The 19,387-nt window shown below is 48.1% G+C and overlaps 1 protein-coding gene across 1 annotated transcript; it reads left to right on the top strand.

Annotated features, from left to right (window-relative positions):
• Positions 1-4,948: 4,948 nt before the first annotated feature.
• On the top strand, positions 4,949-16,901 carry CHAMP1 (chromosome alignment maintaining phosphoprotein 1). Its single transcript, XM_076360332.1, has 2 exons — positions 4,949-5,024; positions 13,245-16,901. The coding sequence occupies exon 2, from the start codon at positions 13,306-13,308 to the stop codon at positions 16,108-16,110; it is 2,805 nt and encodes a 934-aa protein (XP_076216447.1). The 5' UTR covers positions 4,949-5,024; positions 13,245-13,305; the 3' UTR covers positions 16,111-16,901.
• The last annotated feature ends 2,486 nt before the right edge of the window (positions 16,902-19,387 follow it).

The following is a 19,387-nucleotide window of genomic DNA, read 5'->3' as shown; positions in this document are numbered from 1 at the left end:
TGTGTGTCACACTCACTTCCCTGTGCAGATGTCTCAGATACCCTGGGGCACTTCAAAGAGCACTCACTGTTTATATTTAGGCAACTGAACCGAGCCCATCACCAGTATGGTCAGTAAAGCCTAGGAGCTATGTACATCGCCCTGGAGTAGGTACCTGCGTTCACTCAGTTGAATTGCTCCCTGGAGCTGCACTGACAATCACGGCAGCTTAGAGATAGAATAGAATAGAATATTTTAGTTGGAACAACAATCCTTCTTGCTGCGTGGCCTCATGGAGGTTAGCTCTGGTGCAGAGAGGGGATGGCTAATAGGGGTGGTCTCTGAGTGCAGGGTTGGCTTCTGCCATGGCCTGAGAGAAGAGTAACAGCACTGGGTTTGTCCTTGGGATCCGAGTGGCAGAGGATGCATCAGGGATGCCCAGCAGCTGTGCCCAGTGCATGGCCACTAAGGGCAGGGACAGCCCCCTGGGCCTCCTGGGCACAGGGACTGCCTTGGGGCCAGCACCCCAAAGGCCTTCTCCTCCGAAGGATGCTGAGCGGAGGGGTGGTGTGTGGGGCTGCGCATGGGGGGCCCCATCACCCCCATGTCACAGTGCCACCACCCGGCAATGCAGCAGTCACAATGCCCCGGGGCAGGATAAAAGGGGGCATCCTCCCATGTCCTCCTGCCAGCCTGCCCGGCTTGGCCATCGGGACAGAACTGGCCTGGGGGCAGCCTGAAGACATTCAAGAAGAACTCCTTGAGGAGCCAGTGGCATTACTTGGAGGGGGCTGAGGGAGGAGACAGGAGGCTGGATGAGGCTGCTGGAATTTCTCTACTGCAAGGCCAGCTTCCAGTGGGGCCACGTTCAGTGCTCATCTGATGGAGGGAAATCCTTTTCAGCTGGAGAGCAGTGGCAAGACCAAGGGAATGCCTTCTTGAGGAGCACTGCGGAGCTCGCCGTCCTCATCCTTTGTGGAACCAGGGGCAGCAGCCATAAGAAATGGGATGCACAGATGTTGCAAGAGGTCCCAGTGCTTTGGAGCACCCACTGGTGTCCTGCCAGGCACGGGAAGGGTTCTTGCTCCCAAGGTCGATCAGGTTGGGGACCTTTTGCCACTCTTGGAAGCCCCTGAGATGGCTCCAGGTTGAGGAAGAATAGGGCTTGGGCATCTCCTGGGAGGCGTGACCAGCCTGTGGGACGAGGAGGCAGGTCTTGCTCACATGCTCAGGGAATAGCCGATCGCCAGCTCTGGGGTCAGGAAGGAATTTTCCCCCCGGGCAGATTGGCACTGGTCCCTGGGGGTTTTTTGCCTTCCTCTGCAGCATTGAGCACGACCACTTGTCAGGGCTCCTCCGGTCCGGTCAGGCTAGGTTACTGCCTGCTGCTTATGCACCACAAAGATGGCCTCTCATGCCCTGCAGCTGGGGGGAGGAAGGCTTTTTTTCCCCAAAGGTGGGCTAGCAAGTGTCCCCGGGGTTTTTTTTTTTCTTCCTCTGAAGCATTGAGCTCGGCCCCTTGCCAGGGCTCCTTTCGGCCACTTTGGCTAGGTGCCTGCTGCTCGTGCTCCACGAAGGTGGCTCTTGTGCCCTGCATTCAGGGGGAGGAAGCTTTCTAGACTCCCAGGGCAGGCCCTCAGGGTGGCCCCCGGCGGTTGCTTCTTTTCCTCTATAGCATTGAGCACAGCCCCTTGTCAGGGCTCCTCTGGGCCATTTTGGCTAGGTTCTTGCCTGCTGCTCTTGCACCTCCAAGGTGCTACTTATGCTCTGGCTCTCTTTCCCATTGCAAGTTTGTAGCGGGAGTGAGCTCTGCTCTTCCCTTGGCTCCATTTCCCCAGGTGTTCTTGCTTGTGCAAAACAGCCTGTGCGCAGGGCTCCAGGCTTGCTGCACCATCAGGGGCGGCCACTTTTCAGCTCTCCCTGCGGGCAATACAAGCGCCGGGCAGGCACGAGAGCTCTTTTCATGCATCACTGGCCAAGAAGCACAGCAGAGCAAGTTTTGGAAGGCAAAAAAGCATGCTTGTCATATCGGTACATGTCATACTTTTGAAAATACCCCACGGTACCACACACCTCCTCCTCTTCTTTTGTGTGTGGTCGGTTCTGATCCTCGTTCTTCACGTTCTCGCTCTTCAGGAAACAGGGACTGCTTGGCCTGTATTCCTGCTGCTACTTTCTGTAGCTCTGTGACTTGCCCTTGCCAGACTGCAAGGGATGTTTTTTCAAGCTGAAAGAAATTAAACTGAAGAATGCATCAGCCTGCTCCTGGCTACACATGCGCGTTGTGTTAATGCTTGTGAGCATCGGCTCCAAAACAGATTCAGAAAAATCAAATCAAATCCAATCCAATCCTGTTTCCACTTGTAACCTTTGTGGTATGCGTCCTTTGAAGTGTTTTTGGAGCTGAAAAACCCCTGGCATTTCAGGCAAGTAACAGTCTCATAGAATAGTTTGGGTTGGAAGGGACCTCTAAAGGTCATCTGGTCCAACCCCCCTGCCGTGGGCAGGGACATCTTCAACTAGATCAGGTTGCTCAGAGCCCCGTCCAACCTGACCTTGAATGCTTCCAGGGATGGGGCATCCACCACCTCTCTGGGCAACCTGTGCCAGTGTTTCACCACCCTCAGCGTAAAAATTTCTTCCTTATATCTTCCTTATATCTCATCATTAGTCGACTCATGGTGAGCACAAGGAATAGAATAGAGTAGTTATGCTATGTTATGCCTAGGGTTCTGCATGACAAGGTATGACCTCGGCCTGAGGGGTCCATCCAAACAGCTCTCTGCAGTACAGGTCCCAGGCCCATCCAGGGACAGGGTCAGAGACGGGCACACCTACAACATCGCTCAGGCAAGGACTGAAGGCCCCAGGCTGAGCTGAGACACATCCCCTGGGACCCTAGCAGGAGATGGTGTGGGTGGGGGTCCCAGGGGAGGCCGGTCCCAGCCACTGAGGCCTATGAACATCCCCAGGACTCTAGCAGAAGTAGACCTGGCTGCTCATATGCTCTCCTTTAGACATTTATGGTTGGCTACTTTGGAGACAGAGTATTGGGCCAGATGGACCTTCGCTCTGAGGGAATACTGTTGTTCTCAGGCTCTTTTGGTTTATGATGTTTTTTCCAAGGGAAACAGCTCAGGCATTTCTAAAAATGAGTATGAGGAGAAAAAGAAAATCCACAGGGAAATGAGCAGGTATTGCTCACCTCACAAGGTACAAGCCTCCTTCCCACAAAGTGACAGAGCCAGTGCCTAGGCTGGGACATGGTTACCCATTCAATCCCTTCTGCTACCCTTCTGCTACGCCAGAGCTGGGAAGAAATATCATCAGAGATTTCCTCAGCATGTGCCTGCTACGGAAAGGAGGAGGTAGGAAGAAGAATAGAATAGAAGAGAAATAGAGTATTTTCAGCTGGAAAGGACCTACAATGAACATCTAGTCCAACTGCCCGACCACTTCAGGGCTGACCAAAAGTTAAAGCATGTTGTTAAGGGCATCGTCCAAATGCCTCTGAAACACTGACAGGCTTGGGGCATCGACCACCTCTCTAGGAAGCCTGTTCCAGTGTTTGACCACCCTCTCGGTAAAGAAATGCTTCCTAACATCCAGCCTAAACTTCCCCTGGTGCAGCTTTGAGCCATTCCCACGCATCCTATCACTGGGTACCAGGGAGAAGAGATCAGCACCTCCCTCTCCAGCTGCCCTCCTCAGGAAAGCTGTAGAGCCCCCCAGCCTCCTTTTCTCCAAACTAGACAAAAAGCACACCTAAGCACCCAGATAAGGTGTCTTAAGCTACAGCTGAACCTTACCCCAGGATGCCATTCAGGTGAACAGCTGTGGAAGTTACACCTGGAGAAAGCGTGTTTCTTGTGCTTTGCCTCACCGCGCCTGGGACCCCTCCCCGGCCCACGTTCAGCGCGACGAAGACACAAAGCTCTGGCGTAGGGTGCCCAGGGCGACTTCGCCGCTCAGACGGCGTAACCGTGAGGAAGCACCTTCCCGAGCCACCCTCTCGCGGGGGAGCACCCGCGCCCGGCTCCGCCGCCTCTCCCCAGCTCTCCGCGCCCCCAGGCGCAGCCTGGCGCTAACGCCTCACGCCAGCCGCCGAGCGGCACGCACCGCGCAGCCCTGCCTGCCGGGGGCTCGCCCGGGCCGCCTGCCCGCAGCCACGGCCGGGAGGAGGCCCGGAGGCGGGCCGAGCGCGCTCCCGCGCCGCCGGGGCGGCGTTACGTCTCCCCTTCCCCAGGAACGGCCGGGCCGGCTCCCTCCCCGGGGGCTGTGACGGCGGAGCACCGCCAAGCCGCCGCCGCCGCCGCCGGGCCACGGCCCCCCCTCTCGGCGCCTAACGGTGCGGGGCAGCAGGAACCGGCTGGGCCGCAACGGAGCCACCGGGCACGGCAAGCCGCGGCGGCGGAGAGCGGCCTCCGCCGGGCGCCTGGCCGCCCCGAGGCCCCTCCAACGGCCGCGGCGCCGGGCGGGCGGGGGCGGCCCCCCCCCCGCAGCGCGAGCCGCCCGGCGCCGCCGCCGGGGCGAGCCCCTCTGGTGTAGCAGCGCCCCCTGCCGGCTGGGCGGGGCGCGGAGGGCGCCGCGTGACACGACCTGGTCCGGGGGGCGGGGGGGGGGGGGGGGGGGGGGGGAGCGGGCGCCGCGCCGCGCGCCCCCCTCTCCTCCGCCACAGCAGCGGCACGTGACTAGGCCCGCGCGCTGCCCTCCCGACGGCCCCCCCCCCCCCACCGGCAGGGGAGGGCGGGGCGGGGGCGGGGCTGCGCCCAGCGCCGGCGCTTCCGGTTGGGCGGCGGGCGGGCCCGGGGGAGCGATAAAGCGGCCGCTATTCGGCCGCGCGCCTCCTCCCGGAGCCCCCCCCCTCCCCCTCCCCCCTCCCCTCCTCGCCCTCCCCCTCCCCCTCCTCCTCCCCGCCCCTCGCCCGGCCCGAGCCCGCGAGCGCTGCCTGCCCGGCCTGCTGCCGTCACCGCCATTGGCGGGGGTGCGCCCAGCCCCTCCCCCCCGGCCCGGCGCCCCGCCGCCGCCCTGGAGGTGCCTCAACGGTGAGTGCGGGCGGGGGGGGCCCTCTCACCCCACCCCCCCCGCTCCCGCCGCCGGCGCACGCACAGAGCGGCCGGCCGGGGCCCGGCCCGCTCCCCTCCCCCTGGGCACCGGGCCTGGGCCTTCCCCTTGTCCAGCCCCCGCCGCGGCGTCGCGCCGGGGGAGCGGGCGGGCGGCCGGGCCGGGGCGGGGGGGGGGGGGGGGGTCGCGCAGGCGGGCGGCGCGGGGGAGCAAAACCGGCGGGGCGTAAGTGGCGGCGCCGCGCATGGGGAGGGAGGGCGGGGGGGAGAGGGGAGGCGGCGGGGAGACCGCCCGGCGGTGCGGGAATGAATGGGCGGGCGGCGTGGCCCCCTGCCCCGGGGGGAGCGGCCCCGCGGGGGCCGGGCGGGGGCGAAGCTGCCTGCCGTGGGAAAGCCTAGCCCGCAGGCACCCCCTCCCCGAAAGAAAGTTAAAGCCATGGCCGGCGGAGCGAGGAGCAGGTGGAGCACGCTGCGAGTTCTGCTTTCCTCATAGCGGAATGCTGCGAGGCGCCTCGGGGAAGAGAGTTTTGCACGGGACGTGTGCCCGAGGGGACTGTCCTCTTCACTCGTGACAGAAACAGCTGCGAGGAGGGACTGCGTCGCCCGTGAGAGCAGTGAGGCAGATGCAAACCGAAGGCTCAAAACGTGTCACTGGGTTGCATCCTTGCGTCGTTAGGGATGGATGAAGCGAGTCGACTATTGGTGGCATTTTAGAGCCGGCTTCTGAAGTGAAGGAGGCTCGTTTGTGTTAACTGCACTCACTTTTTGGAGCCTGGAGATGGGCTGGAGGAGCCATACCCTGTAGTAGCGGGTGCAGGTGTTCGTAGGATTGGATGCTTGACTGTGCAGAGGGGAGCTGCGTTAGCTGATAACAATTCAGCACTGTTAGAAGTAAGAGGGGTAACTGGGAGCTTGACTTGTACCGAGTGGTTTACAAGTTAGGAATATAGAGACTTTGGGTTTCATTTTTCTCTTCCATAAGCTCCCCTTGAGCCACATTTGCTTTCAGGGTAATGTAAATGGAATTCTTTGCCTGACGTCACCAAGATTCACAACCTTAATTCACAGTTCCTGACTAAATTGTGTGCTCTGGTGGGTCCAGTGGCACTTCGTTAGCTCAAGTTCAGCACTGCAGAAATAAGGTTTCTGGGGCCATTTTTGGAAGCTAGCTGTGCGGAATTGTGAATTTGGAGTTAGAAAGCCCTGTCAGAAGTACGTGGAATTAATTTTTCCTACCCCGAATCTGTCATAGGTACATTGATACTACTCTGCAGTTTAGACTGTTGTTAGCTCTTGTATTACGAACTAATGTTGGTGTGTAGACTTGTCATTCTCCTAGCAGAGGTGGAAATCTTGCAAAATAGCTGCAGTTCTGTCCCCTTTGTGTTTCTTAAGTCATCTGCATGTGCATCGAGTATTGTCACTTTGCAACTTCCCTCTGACTTGAACCTTTCCTGGAAACATGGGACCGCATAATACAGCCGTTTCCTGCCTGGATCTGGTGTCTCACGTGTTCTCACAGCGTATCTCACCGTTTCAGTGGCTGGCCAGGTCAGGGTGTTTGTGCCTTTTTTAGGTGTGTAATTTTAAAGATGCAGGTCAGCGATCGTTGCTGATGGAACTTAGCCCGTATAGATGGGCTGATAGCTGGGAGTTTGGTTGTGAGGACGCAGTCAGATTCCTGTGGATGCTGCTGGATTAACAGGAGCGTAGCACTGCCTGTCTTGTTCATGGTGTGTTGGAACTGACCCCCTTACCTGCCGTTTGCGTTGTGAAGTGCCTGCTCTGCTGCACTGTGGGGATGCTTGTGTGCAGCTTCCTCTGGGAGCTAAACTTCTGTTTCTTCTGTCAGTCACAACACAGGGATGTAGCTTCAAGAGAAGCATCATGTTGCCACCAGACTGCCATTTACTTTTTGGCACTGCAAGAACATGTCATTTTTCCTTTTGCTTAAACACAGCAATAGTCTGGATCTTCTGCTAGTAGAGGCAGTGATGCAGCTGTATCCCGCTTTCTTGTACTGGGAACAAACTTTACCATTGGCCCTCTTCACTGATAGAGGAAATGGCTGAACTGTTTGCCTGCAAGAAAATTGCAAGGCTGATGAAAATGAACAGCCATCCTTCCTGTGCAGTGACTGTGCTTATCAGAATAGAGTTGTGATGCGTGGTGCTTCGTAGAGGTTGGAGGATTACCATAGGAAGGTGAGCATTCATAGAAGTACGGGCTGATTTTGTCCTTTGCTTGATGAACATAATGATAGATAGAATGGTGTCTTGGAGTTGAGTAGGAGGTCATTGGACACCTCTACTTCCCGCTGGTGTGTTGCCTGTCATTTTAAGGTTGCATGGATGGCAGCACCGTTTTTAAGTCTTAGCTCACATTGTATGTAGGGAATCCAATGTGGATATAGGGAATCACAGAAAATAGAGGACTTTCTTCTTGAGGGCTTTCCCAGCTGTGCTGGCATCATTGATGTGTGTTGCATGTCCTCATTACCTGCTTGTATCTCACCAGGATTGATTCTTTCTCAAGAGGAAAAGAGGTATAGATCCTTCTGCCAGTGAGAACCAGGACAGTCTGATTTTGAAGGATGATATGACAGACTACTTGTTGCTGTGTTCCGAAATTCTACATGTCATATCAAAAGCAACGTGTAATTTTCTGTGCTCACAGGCAGTCTAGATCTTTAGCTTTGAGTCCTTCATTGCTTCCCTCTGGCTCTGCCTCATGACAGTCACAGCTTATCCTCTGTAGAGGAAAAATGCAGGAATATATTAAATGCTGCAACACTTAATGTAGAATGTGCTTATTAAAAATAACCTGAAATGATTAGTGGATGTGTAGCTATGAAATTGGAATGGGGTTGAGAAGTGGAGACATCTTGTTAGCTGCCAGAGTCAGTGTTGTGCCATCCCCTGGGTGGATTCTTTCTTATACACAGTATCTCCTGCACATGTCTTTTCTGCTACTGGGAGGTTTTTGAGAGGCTGTAGGAAGTATGGCTTAATCTTTAGTGGGATCCTTGTGGATGATGGGATGCCGAATGCAGGAACTGGCTCTGCAGTGGCCGGGAAGATACCAGGAGGTCTGTCTGCTCTGTGCATTAGCTTAGGCCACTCCTATTGCTTAGTCTAACATGAGATCAACAGAGATTGCCGATGCAGTTTGGCTGCGCTCTGTGGTTGCCCTGCAATATACGTAGCCAACTTTAGCCTCTGACTTCTTGGGTACTTTTTCTTTCCACCAAATCATGACTTTGGCCTCTTGGATGCTGAGAACCAAGCAAGAAAAGTAGTGATGGTTGTTCTTTTCTCGGGTAGATATGGGTCCTCATTACTGATCCTTTTCCCCTGCTGTTTTTCTGTTCTTCCTGTGGTAGAGAAGATTATGGCCAGAACTGCAGTGTAGAGGACAGGAACTGGTGTAAGGATCTTCAGCATCTCTGTGGAGAGAGGAGAGAGCTGGTGGTAGGAACCTTTGTATGTAGGTTCTAGACATGCGTGAAAGAAGGGGGATGGGGAGAGGTGGCTGATGGAGCAAAAATGGAGACTGGTGGTCCCACTGCTGAGATCTCTGGGTCTCTTCAAGCAGCTTTTAACCTGAGTGATGGACATTGATCTATGTCACTTCAGGTCAGCAAAAACCTTTAGTCAAGCTAAGAGCTGAGTTGGTGCTGATGATGCTGATGGTGCTTGGTATCTGTGGATATAGTGAGCTTGTAGACAGAAGCACTTACCTGTTCAGGTAGATTTCAGTGGAAATCTTCATGTCTCAGGAAGACTCTGAATGAGTCTTGTCTGCCTTAAGCTAAAGTTTAGTATTGCAACCTCCAGAATCTTAGTTGAATCTTAGTATTTCGTCTTGAAATGAAGACAGGATGTGGACACAGGACAAGCGTAAACTGCTTCAGGCTTCTGCTTCAATTGCAATGTGTTCTCAGGATAGATAATTAGTTCTGTTTGGCTGTATTGGTATTTGTTTTCTCAGTGTTGCAGCCATGAAAAGTGAGAAAAGTAGGAGAGGATGCAGAAATAGCGATTAAGGAATGTGGTGCGCTTTGTCGTCTTAAAGTGGCATGCAGCACAGCCTCAGCTATAGCCACTGTGGCATGGCACATCCTGTAACTGTGAGTTTCAGTAGGGGCAATGCTGAAGTGTCCTTTTTACAAAACAGGTAGGGCCTGACAGAGTGTTCAACAAAACAAAGTGGCCTGGGGCCTGCATAGCAGTTATCTGTACTTGGCTGGGTGGCAGCTGGTTTGTCTCTCCTAGGAGTCTTCAGCAGGCTTGAGAGATAGTCTAGTGGCCATCTCCCTTCTGCTGTGTTTCATGGGGGACCTGTCTCTCATGACAACTTGATCTTCATCCCAAAATTCATACTTTCCCTCAAAGGGCTTCAGACAACTGTAACTACGTTTGGTCTTGGTATTTGGTCAAGTTCTCTGCAGTGCACATGGGGCACCCCGCCAGTTCGATAGCATCAATCGTTTTTCTTGCCCCTTTTTATGGGTTTGAGTTGGAGCACTGCAGACCTAGGTCCCTCTGATGACTGTAATAAAGCATTTACGCAGAGGGAGCGTGGTCCATCTTTTTTAGTGTTGCCAAAAAGATGCCGCTGAGCACAGATAACATCACCGTTCATGCAAGTCCAAAGCCGTGGGGACCTGGTTATTGAGCATATGGTTTCTAGCCTGGCTGGCTCTGCTGGCATGGGCCTGTTTAGAAAACAGTGACATGCTGTTCCTCAAACTTTCACCCAACTAGGCAAGGCAGGATCCAGCGCAAAACAAGTTCTGATGCAGGAGTTGACGGCAAAGAGAAATGTGAAGCAGACAGTTATCTGTGTGACAAACTTGAGTATAGAGGAGGGCAGTAATCAGAGCTATGTAAAGACAGTGGCATTTGAGCTCAAAGTGAGAAGGGATCAGGAGGGATTGACAGGAAAATCTTACAGACTAGCTATTCAGATATGTGCTAAGTGAACCAGCAACATTTCGGAGTTTACTCCTTCAGAAATGCTTCAACAAATTGAAATTGACAGCTTGAGTTAATAGTGGCTCAGCCCTGTTCAAGTTTGTTACTGGTCTCACAGTCACTATTCTAAAACTAGATTTACTATTCCGTGGAGTCATGGCCTAAGGTGCTGCAATACCAAAGAGTTGGCTTGCTCAGTAGTATGCCTCAATTAAGTAGAGATTTCAGCAGAAGAGGCAATTTCTTCAGTGACTGCCAGCTACGGTGTACTGAAGTTATAAAATTAAAAACGTGATGGCAGTGTGAGAGAAAGTACCACCAACTCTTTGATGTTATTTCTTATGCCAAAGGCTTGAATGTCTCAACCTTTAAATGTCTGGAGATGAAAATGAGGAAATGCCTGTAACTTCTCCAGTTCCAGAATAACCTCCTGGTCAAAAAAGCTTAGCAACAACTTGGACAATTTGTGGTAGGGAGCCAGGGACCTTTTCTCACTGTTGCATTTGGAAAGAAAATGGAAACTTCCATTGTAAAGTAAGATAGGACTGAATAAAAAGAGAGGATGGGAGGTGGGGTGAAGTGTAGTTGAGAGGAGTGAATAACAGAAAACTCCAGAAAGGGCAACAGTTAGGTGATGTGTAAAGAGGAGGGAAATTATGAAGAGGATAGAAGAGATTGTCTGGTAAACTTTGTTGTAAGCGATGATAAATTCAGTTTGGAAAAGCCTTTTTTGGTTTCCTAGAGAAAAGAAAACGGACAATTCAGGATTACCACCAATTTCGGGAGTGACAAATTCCCTTTCAGTTCTGAAAATGTGATTAGTGCGGTATGTCCTTATTGTCCTAATTATGTTCTGCTGTGATTTGATTAAAAAATAAATTCTTTTTCTTTAGCTCGTATGATAAATTCAGAATTTTTTGCTTTCAAATTGAAATCTTCCTTTCCTCCCATCGCCCCAAATCCCCCGACCAAAAAAATAAACCCTAAGTTCTGAAGACTTCTAGATCTTTTGGAGTGTTAAGACGTGCTTGCTTTGGGGTTTTTCAACTGACAAGTTGTTTGCTATTGCCGAGATACAGACCACTGAGCACTACTATTATCTTTGTGTTTTGTTTTGATCTTTTACAGGAATATGAAGTTTGTTATAAGATGTTGGGAAGTGCTTTGTGGTCAACACCGAATGCGGTGTGACTACATTTTGGGGTGTCTTTTGTATGGCTACTGATGGCGCTGCGAAACTGCAATTTGTACCCCAAAGGACCTTCCACTTCAGTATTTGTAGAGCAGTGCAGTTACTTCTCGTGTGTAGCTAGCCTGTGGTCGGATGCTGTTCATTTGCCTCATAGATGTAAAGCAGGATTCCTCTTCAAGCTCTGTCCGTGGTCCCACCACACTTCCCGATTGGAAATCTACCTATTCCTGTGACTTAATGTGAAGTGTGTATGCATAGTGCATGCAAAGGAGTTGTTCCGTGAGCAGCTGAGCTGGTGAACCTTTATTTCTCAGGGATTTGTGCCCTCTGCTCCTCAGCCTATCCCTCTTCCCTGTTTGTTTTTTGTTTTTTTTTTTCTTCTTCTGTATCCATGTCATCCTTTAGCACCACTGCTAATTTACTTTCATTCTGTCCCTGCCCCAAATCCAAAGCAGCTCACCGCTGTAGTATTTTTAATCCCACCTCTTTTTCCCTAATTACAAGCTGAATCAGACACTACTTGTTCTGCAGGTTTTAAGACTATTTGCATACTGACCATTTATGTACTGATTACAGGCTAAACAGAGCCAGTAACTGTTAAGTGAAATATTCAGCCTTAGCCTCAGTGGAGACATTTCTTTCATTCTCTACTCAGTTCCTGATTTTCATGAAACTTGTAGAAATTTAAAATGAGACTGGATTGCTTTGTCCAATTTGATTGGCATTGACTGTAGGGCAATGTGTTTGTGTAAGCCTCATTTCCATAAGAAACCAGGGTAAAAATGCTTTAGGAATAAATTAAGAAAACTTGCTTTGGATGCATGTTTTTAGATTAGTTGTTAGTCTAATTTATATTTAGACAGGAAAATTAATGTTAAAATGACACAAAAAATTTGTGTGTTTTGAAACAGTGTGTCTTACAAGACCCCCAAAATTAGGTTGGTAGTTTAGCATGATAATCATGTAACATCTGTTTAATTTGAACCTACAGGAAAAAAGCCTGTGCATTTCACATAAATGTCCAAATATTCCTTTTCACCGTAGAGATACCTCCCACATTTACGTGAAAATGACTTACAGAATATGGTTAGAATTGGTTTTCTGCTTATTGTAGTAGTTAATCTGGGTAAATTCTGTTGGAAATAGTGGAATCTAGCCAAATCATTAAAAATTATTTGCATTTCAGATGCTGCATTTCTGTGGTGGTGTTGTTTTTTTTTTTTTTAAGGTCTTACAAAAACAGCAATTTTGAGAAATGTCCATCTTTCTCTTTGGGGTGAAGCAAACAATGTTTTGAATACAGAGGGCTGTCAACTACACCAAGTGGGAAAAAAGTCATTGCTGGTTTTTTTAAGTAGTATTTTTATTGTTATTAGGGCAGCGGATGAAATAATGGAATGGAAAAAATTCTTTTCATAATGGATAAAGTCTTTATGAGCAGCAGCTTTTGTTTCTCATGTAATTAGTGAAAGGAAAACAGTGTTTAACAGACGAAAACAGAGCCTAGGTTTTAGGCTCCTGTTTTCTTCTTGAAATTTTTTTTGTGTGTCAAAACCAGCTGATTTGTTTTGAAATTTTATGATGAAGATGCAGTTTTGAAATGGCTTTATCTCAGTGGCACTGTTTCAAAGTACTTTTTGTTTTCAGTTTACATGTGTGATGTAAATAAAAACACTTCAAATCTGGGAAGAAGAGACAACTGAGAAAGCAAGTCACATTTATCAAATGAAACATAAACTTAGCTCTTCATCACCTCGGTTCTTTTTTTATCATTTGCTTGCAGATTTTTTTACATAGATAGGAAGGCCTATTGTTAAATATAAGCTTTGTTTTTCAGGTTCTACTGATGTAAAAGGATTTGCAGAAGTTGGAGAGACCTATATTTGGATTTCTTTATGAAGTAGTTAGTACCTATGCAGAAGATATGCTTTCTGAAATGGAGGGGGAACAAAGCACATGTGGTTATTTAGGAATGACAAAGAGTTGAAATTAATGTTGACAGCTAACTATACAGATTTTTTTCCTTTATTGCAGGAACTGAAGCTTGCTCTTTAAAAGGTGCAGTGCTGTGAAAACTGTTACTGACCATAGAAAAATGGACATGTTGCAGATACTACGTAAAACCACAGAGCGCTTAGAGTGTGATCACTGCAGCTTCAGAGGAACGGACTATGAAAACATACAAATTCATATGGGTACCATACACCCAGAGTATTGTGATGAAATGGATGCTGCTGGTTTGGGTAAACTTATATTTTATCAAAAAAGTGCAAAACTGTTTCACTGCCACAAATGTTTCTTTACCAGCAAGATGTATTGCAACGTGTATTATCACATCACAGCACAACATGCAGCACCTGAGAAGTGGAATGAGGAGCGGAAGGAACAGGTAGAAGGAGATTCAGATTCCTCCAAAAAAAGTGTCACATTGGAGCCACAGAAACCTACCCTTTCCCCTGAGTCGCGCAAACCTGCCCTTTCTCCTGAACTCCCCAAATCTGAACCTGTTGTTTCCCCCAAGCTTCAGAAATCATCAGTGTCCCCAGAGCCCCAGAAGTCGGCTCAGGCGACTTCCTCGGAGCCAGAGAAGTCAGCCCAGGCCACGTCCCCAGATCCAGAAAAGTCAGCCCAGGCCACATCTCCAGATCCAGAGAAGTTAGCCTCAGCTGTATCCCCAGACTCAGAGAAGCTGTCTCCTGCTGTGTCCCCCGACCCACAGAAGCCATCTCCTGCTGTGTCCCCTGACCCACAGAAGCCATCTCCTGCTGTGTCCCCCGACCCGCAGAAGCCAGCCCCAGCAATGTCTCCAGAGCCCCGTCGGCATTCCCCCGCTGTATCACCAGAGCCCCGTCGCCATTCTCCCGCTGTGTCTCCGGAACCCCGCAGGTACTCCCCAGCTGTGTCGCCAGAGCCAAAGAAACCTACTCCAGCAGTATCCCCTGAACCACGAAGGTATGCCCCAGCTGGGTCTCCTGAGCCCCGGAGGCATCCTTCTCAAATGCGTAGGCCTGGTTCTGCTTCTTCTCCTGAAAGCCGGAGGCCTGCTCCTGCAGTTTCGCCAGAGTCATGGAGACCTGGTCCGACTGTTTCCCCTGAGCCCTGGAGATCTACACCTCAGGAGGTGCAGAAGTCTTCCACGGTTTCTCCCTGGGCTCCGAAGCCTGCCATGTCGGTGTCCGTAGAATCCCGGAGGTCTGCCCCTGAGTCCCGAAGGCCTGGCCCTGTTGTATCGCCAGAGCCTAGGAGGCTTGTTTCTGACTCGTGGAAATCTACGTCCTTTTCTGAATCCCAGAAGTCTACTCTTGTTTCTTCTGAGCCGTGGAAACCCATCTCATCTGTTTACCCTGAAGGCTGGAAACCTGTTCTGTCCCCTGACACGTGGAAGCATTCTCCCCCTGTTTCTCCTGAGCTCCGGAAGTCTAGTCACACCGTTTCCTCTGACTCGTGGAAGCCTTCTTTCTTTCCCGAGGTCCGTAAGCCTGGTGCTTCGGTATCTCCTGAATCTTGGAAACTCTCTGAGTCCCGGAAATCTATGTATTTTTCTGAAACTCAGAAATCCACCTCTGCTGCTTCGTCTGAGGTTCAGAAACGGGCTCATTTCCCTGAACCTCGGAAAAGAGCTCTGTTCCCAGAGTCTCGTAAATCTAATCCTACTGTTTCTACTGATGTCCAGAAACGTGCTGTCTTTTCTGAGCCCCAGAATCAGGTCTCTACTTCTGCTGTTTCTGCTGAAGGCCAAAAACATGCCCTATGTTCTGATGCCCAGAAACCAGCTCTTGTTTCTTCTGAAGTCCAGAAGCATGCCCTATTTTCTGAAGCCCAGAAACTTGCTCCCATTTCCTCTGAAGTTCAGGAGCCTACTTCCTTTCTAGAGTCTCAGAAATCTGCTTCTCCTGAAATTCAGAAACATGGCCTCTTTACTGAGTCCCAGAAACCTACTCCTTCTGTTTCTCCCGAGACCCCCAAACAAGCTGTTTTTACTGACTCCCAGAAATCTGCTGTTTCCCCTGATGTACAAAAGCATGCTGTATTTTCTGAGATGCAGAAGCCTGCTGCTGCTTTATCCTCTGATGTCCAGAGACATGCTGAAACTACTGTATCTTCTGAAATCCAGAAGAATATCCTGTTTTCCGAGCCTCACAAATCTGCTCCAGGTTTTTCCTCCGAGCCCCAGACACCTAGTGAGTCTGGTGAGAGTGACTTTCTTTCTCACAGTTTAGATGATCAGAAACCACTGGATGATTTATTCTCACAGGATGAACAATCAATATTAGCCAAAGAATCACCAGAAGACATGTTATATTCATGCCCAAAAAAGAAGCCCAAGAAGGAAAACCAGGAGAACTCAGATTCTGAACTAAATAGCAGTGAGTGTGGAAAAACAGAGATGGACTCGATGGAGATAAAGGAGCAAGAATCCAACAGTGACCAAGAGCAGTATGATATGGAGCCATCTGATTATGGCAAAGAGAGCAAAATAGATGCAACTACTCCCATGCAGCCGCAGTGTGTGCTGCAGTTTACTGAAGAGAAAGAGGCTTTCATCTCTGAGGAAGAAATAGCAAAATACATGAAGCGTGGCAAGGGAAAGTATTACTGCAAAATTTGTTGCTGTCGTGCAATGAAAAAAGGTGCCGTCTTGCACCATTTAGTTAACAAGCATAATGTTCAAAGCCCATACAAATGTAAAATATGTGGCAAAGCTTTTCTCTTGGAGTCTCTTCTTAAAAACCATGTTGCTGCTCATGGTCAAAGTTTGTTGAAGTGTCCACGTTGTAATTTCGAATCAAATTTTCCCCGAGGCTTTAAGAAACATTTAACCCATTGCCAAAGCCGTCATAGTGATGATACACCTAAAAAACATTTGGACAGCCTTGAACCACTTGAAGAACAAATTTAATCTGGTTTTTTTTTCCTTGTGTTAGAAAAGCTGAATTTACGGAAGTGTTCAAAAGTGTTGCTGTATGTTAACTGAGTAGTTTAGCTGATCTGACAAGTCAGAAGATGCATGGTTTATTGTACTATGTTTAACTTGTCTTATAGCTGTATTACTGAAATGATTTACTTTCGAAAGTCATTTTAAATACGTGTTCATGTCTTTGTATTACCCATCAGTAGAGTCATATTTTATTTTTCAGATGTACTATGTTTTTGAAACCAAAATGGATACAAATTAGTTTTGTAAAGATTTGTAAAACATACAGGCAATTAAGGACTGGAGTGGCAAGAAATCCATATATTCCTGTGAAGACTGAACTTGTTTTTTCACATTTGTTAAATGTCGTATTTTTCAAAATGTTTTTATCAAATTCTCAAAATTAAAGTTCTCACCAAATTGAATGTGAATGAGCCAGGCATGAGAAACTAGCAATCCTTCTGGAATAATTCTGCCCTGAGGTTGTAATTGAGTGTATAGTCATTCGTTGGAAATTTATTGCACTCAATTCTCTGACTTACGTGTCTCAGAGTTAGAAGCATCAAGGTACTTATTTTGTGATTCTGTATTTTGGCCATGTTTTAAGCATGTACTAATATACATTAAATCGATGGATTAACATCAGACTATGTATAGCTCAACACTTTCTCTTGATGATTCAGATGTTTGTAATGTCAGAAACCCCCTAAATTTCTTGTATTTGGTGAAATGTTATGCTTTAATCTTTTAACAATAAAAAGAAACCCAACCTGGCATTGGCCATTTTTCTTTTTTTCCAAACCAAGAACAAAACCTTTCATATTGAACATACTGCCTTATAAGTATCTTTGGCAGCAGGAGATGCAAGACTATCCTGGAGTTCTGCTCTGAATACTTCAACTTTTCATCCGTCAGTCCGTGAAAGCAAGGTTAGTCTAAATTTCCTGTCTGCTTCAGAAAAACACATCAGATGTAACTGAGGGGAAACATGGAAAACAGGAGTTTGTGCGCTGTTATTTAGCATGCTTGTTTTTGTGCTACTTGCATACTAACTGTTCAAAAAACATAATGATTCAGCAGGAGGATAGATTTTAAGTGGAGGTAGCACAAGGAAAGTTTCATTCTCCTCAAGCTAAATTATGCCTAGACTTAAGCTGTTGTAAATATTGGCTTAGAATACGAAGGTGATAGTGTTAAATAAATGATAATAAAACATGTCCAGGTGTAAGCTCCTATGGAAGAGCTTCAGATTGATTTGATTGAAGCCTGTGTCTGACATCTTTTGTGTTTCCAGAGGATTTCTGGAAGGAAGGGAAAAAGCATTTGAAGCTCTACGCTTACGTGGCTTCTCAGTGCCGCCTATTAGGAGAAAGCTTTCTTGCAGGATCCTCTCACATAGGACCGAACCCACTCTATGCCCCTGAGTCAAGTGCCCTTCGTTTCCTTTCATGGGATCCAGAGTAGAATTCTAGAATATTTTTTTTTTCCTAGGAGTGACTATAGGTAAATCTAAAAGAGAGCACTTGACTGTTAAGGCTCTGCTAGTATAGTCTTACTTCATATAAAAGCTGCTTTTCTCCTCTGCTGTCATTTCATCACTCTTGGCACAGTCATTTGGTTAAAAAGATGCCTTACGCTATTTGAATAAAAGGGAGAAATCAAGGAAGGATTTGTTTGGATTGGAAGTGGTGTCACCTTTACAGTTCGATGTCTCGCTGTTGACAGATACTTCTTTCTCACTGCTGTGTACCAGTTAACTTCTTTGATTTCTGGGAATCCATCATCCAGGCTTGATGCTGCTTCTCTACATATTTTTTTGCTACTTGATTCTTTAATCTTGATTTACAGCTGTCAAAGTGTACTTTGTAACTCTTGGAGATGAACTTTGCAAGTCCCCTTGATGTTAGGGCATTGAATCTCTAAATCCAGATACGATGAGCACTTTCCGGTTTCTCTCAGTACAGAATTTTGTAAAAGCCTTGTGGAAGCTGAAGGACATTTCTGGTGTGTATTTTTTTTCCAGACTTAAGTATTCTTCCACTGTTCCCTTACACAATGCTAGTTTGAGATCCTGAAGATGCGTAGGAGGATCTGCTGGAATCTGAACTGATTTAACTGATTTCTCTAAGGAACTGTAGGACGCCCATAGATCAGATAGATTGGGGATTTATTGTTTCCTTTTCAGATGACCTATTATAGATGCTGAGGAGAAGGATGAACACTTTTGAGTACGAACAGTGATCATTCTTTTTTGACATAAGAAAGAAATGCAAGTGAAGCACTTGAAGATTTACCAGTGAAGGAATTTGCTTGAAATATGCCTAATGGTATAATTTAGTCCTTGGATACTCTGAAATAACTCCAGTTGAAATTGTTGCTAATTTTGTTTCCTATGTTAGAGTACGAAGCAAATACAGAGGTCTGCAGTTTCCAGAAATTGTACTGCATTATTAGGTCACTGGGGCATTTTATCAAAGCCCTCGGTGCTGTGTGCTACCGTCCTACTCGTCCCTGTTCTGCAGCATGGGGACCCTCTGGGGTCAGTACTGTGTAGTTCCAACTTCAGGTTTCCTTTGGAGGTGGTTTGGTTGGGAAACGACATGATCAGGTCAGGAGACAGTAACTGGGGCAAACACAAGGTTTACTTACAGTACAGGCATTTCCGACAACTGCGGTTCCTTCCCTCTCTGAACCCTGCGGGCTGCTCCTGCCTGAGAAAAATGTAATTACAGACCTTAGATGTAAAGACGACAACTACTTCTTTTTTTTTTTTTTTTTTTCTTCCCCAAAAGGCTATTTATAGCCTACGCTGAGAAATGTGGTAGACAGAAAATTTCCAAATACAGTGTTACGGTCTATACAGGGTATGCAGTGGTTCATAGGTGATGCATACAGCTATGGAGTAATTACCTTGGTAGATAAAAGGCGAGAAGCCCCTTTGGAACCAGTGTATTAGGGTGCAGAGAAAGTGTAGAGCTCCAGCTGGAGGAGTGGGGCAGGAAAGGAATCTCATTTATGTAACAGAGATGAGTACGATTAAACTTGGAATTTTTGTGGATTTTTGTAAATATCCTTAGATTTTTTCATCATGCTTAAGAATAATCTTGGGATTGGATATAGCAGGTTGTTGTATACTTAAAATTCCTTTCCTTCTCTTTGTGTATTAGTATAATTCTTGCTTAATCTCTTAAAACTTTAGAAGCAGAAAACCTTGTAGAAAATATAACTGTTGAAGGCTTGCCTATGGATTCAGAGTTTTGCA

This window comes from Aptenodytes patagonicus, chromosome 1 (genome assembly GCF_965638725.1).
Source record: "Aptenodytes patagonicus chromosome 1, bAptPat1.pri.cur, whole genome shotgun sequence".
Lineage (NCBI taxonomy): Eukaryota > Metazoa > Chordata > Aves > Sphenisciformes > Spheniscidae > Aptenodytes > Aptenodytes patagonicus.
This window is presented reverse-complemented; position numbering and strand designations above follow the sequence as displayed.

What these genes read in the sequence shown, in the direction of transcription:
- CHAMP1 (XM_076360332.1), top strand. Translation starts at nt 13,306, where the DNA reads ATGGACATGTTGCAGATACTACGTAAAACCACAGAGCGCTTAGAGTGT.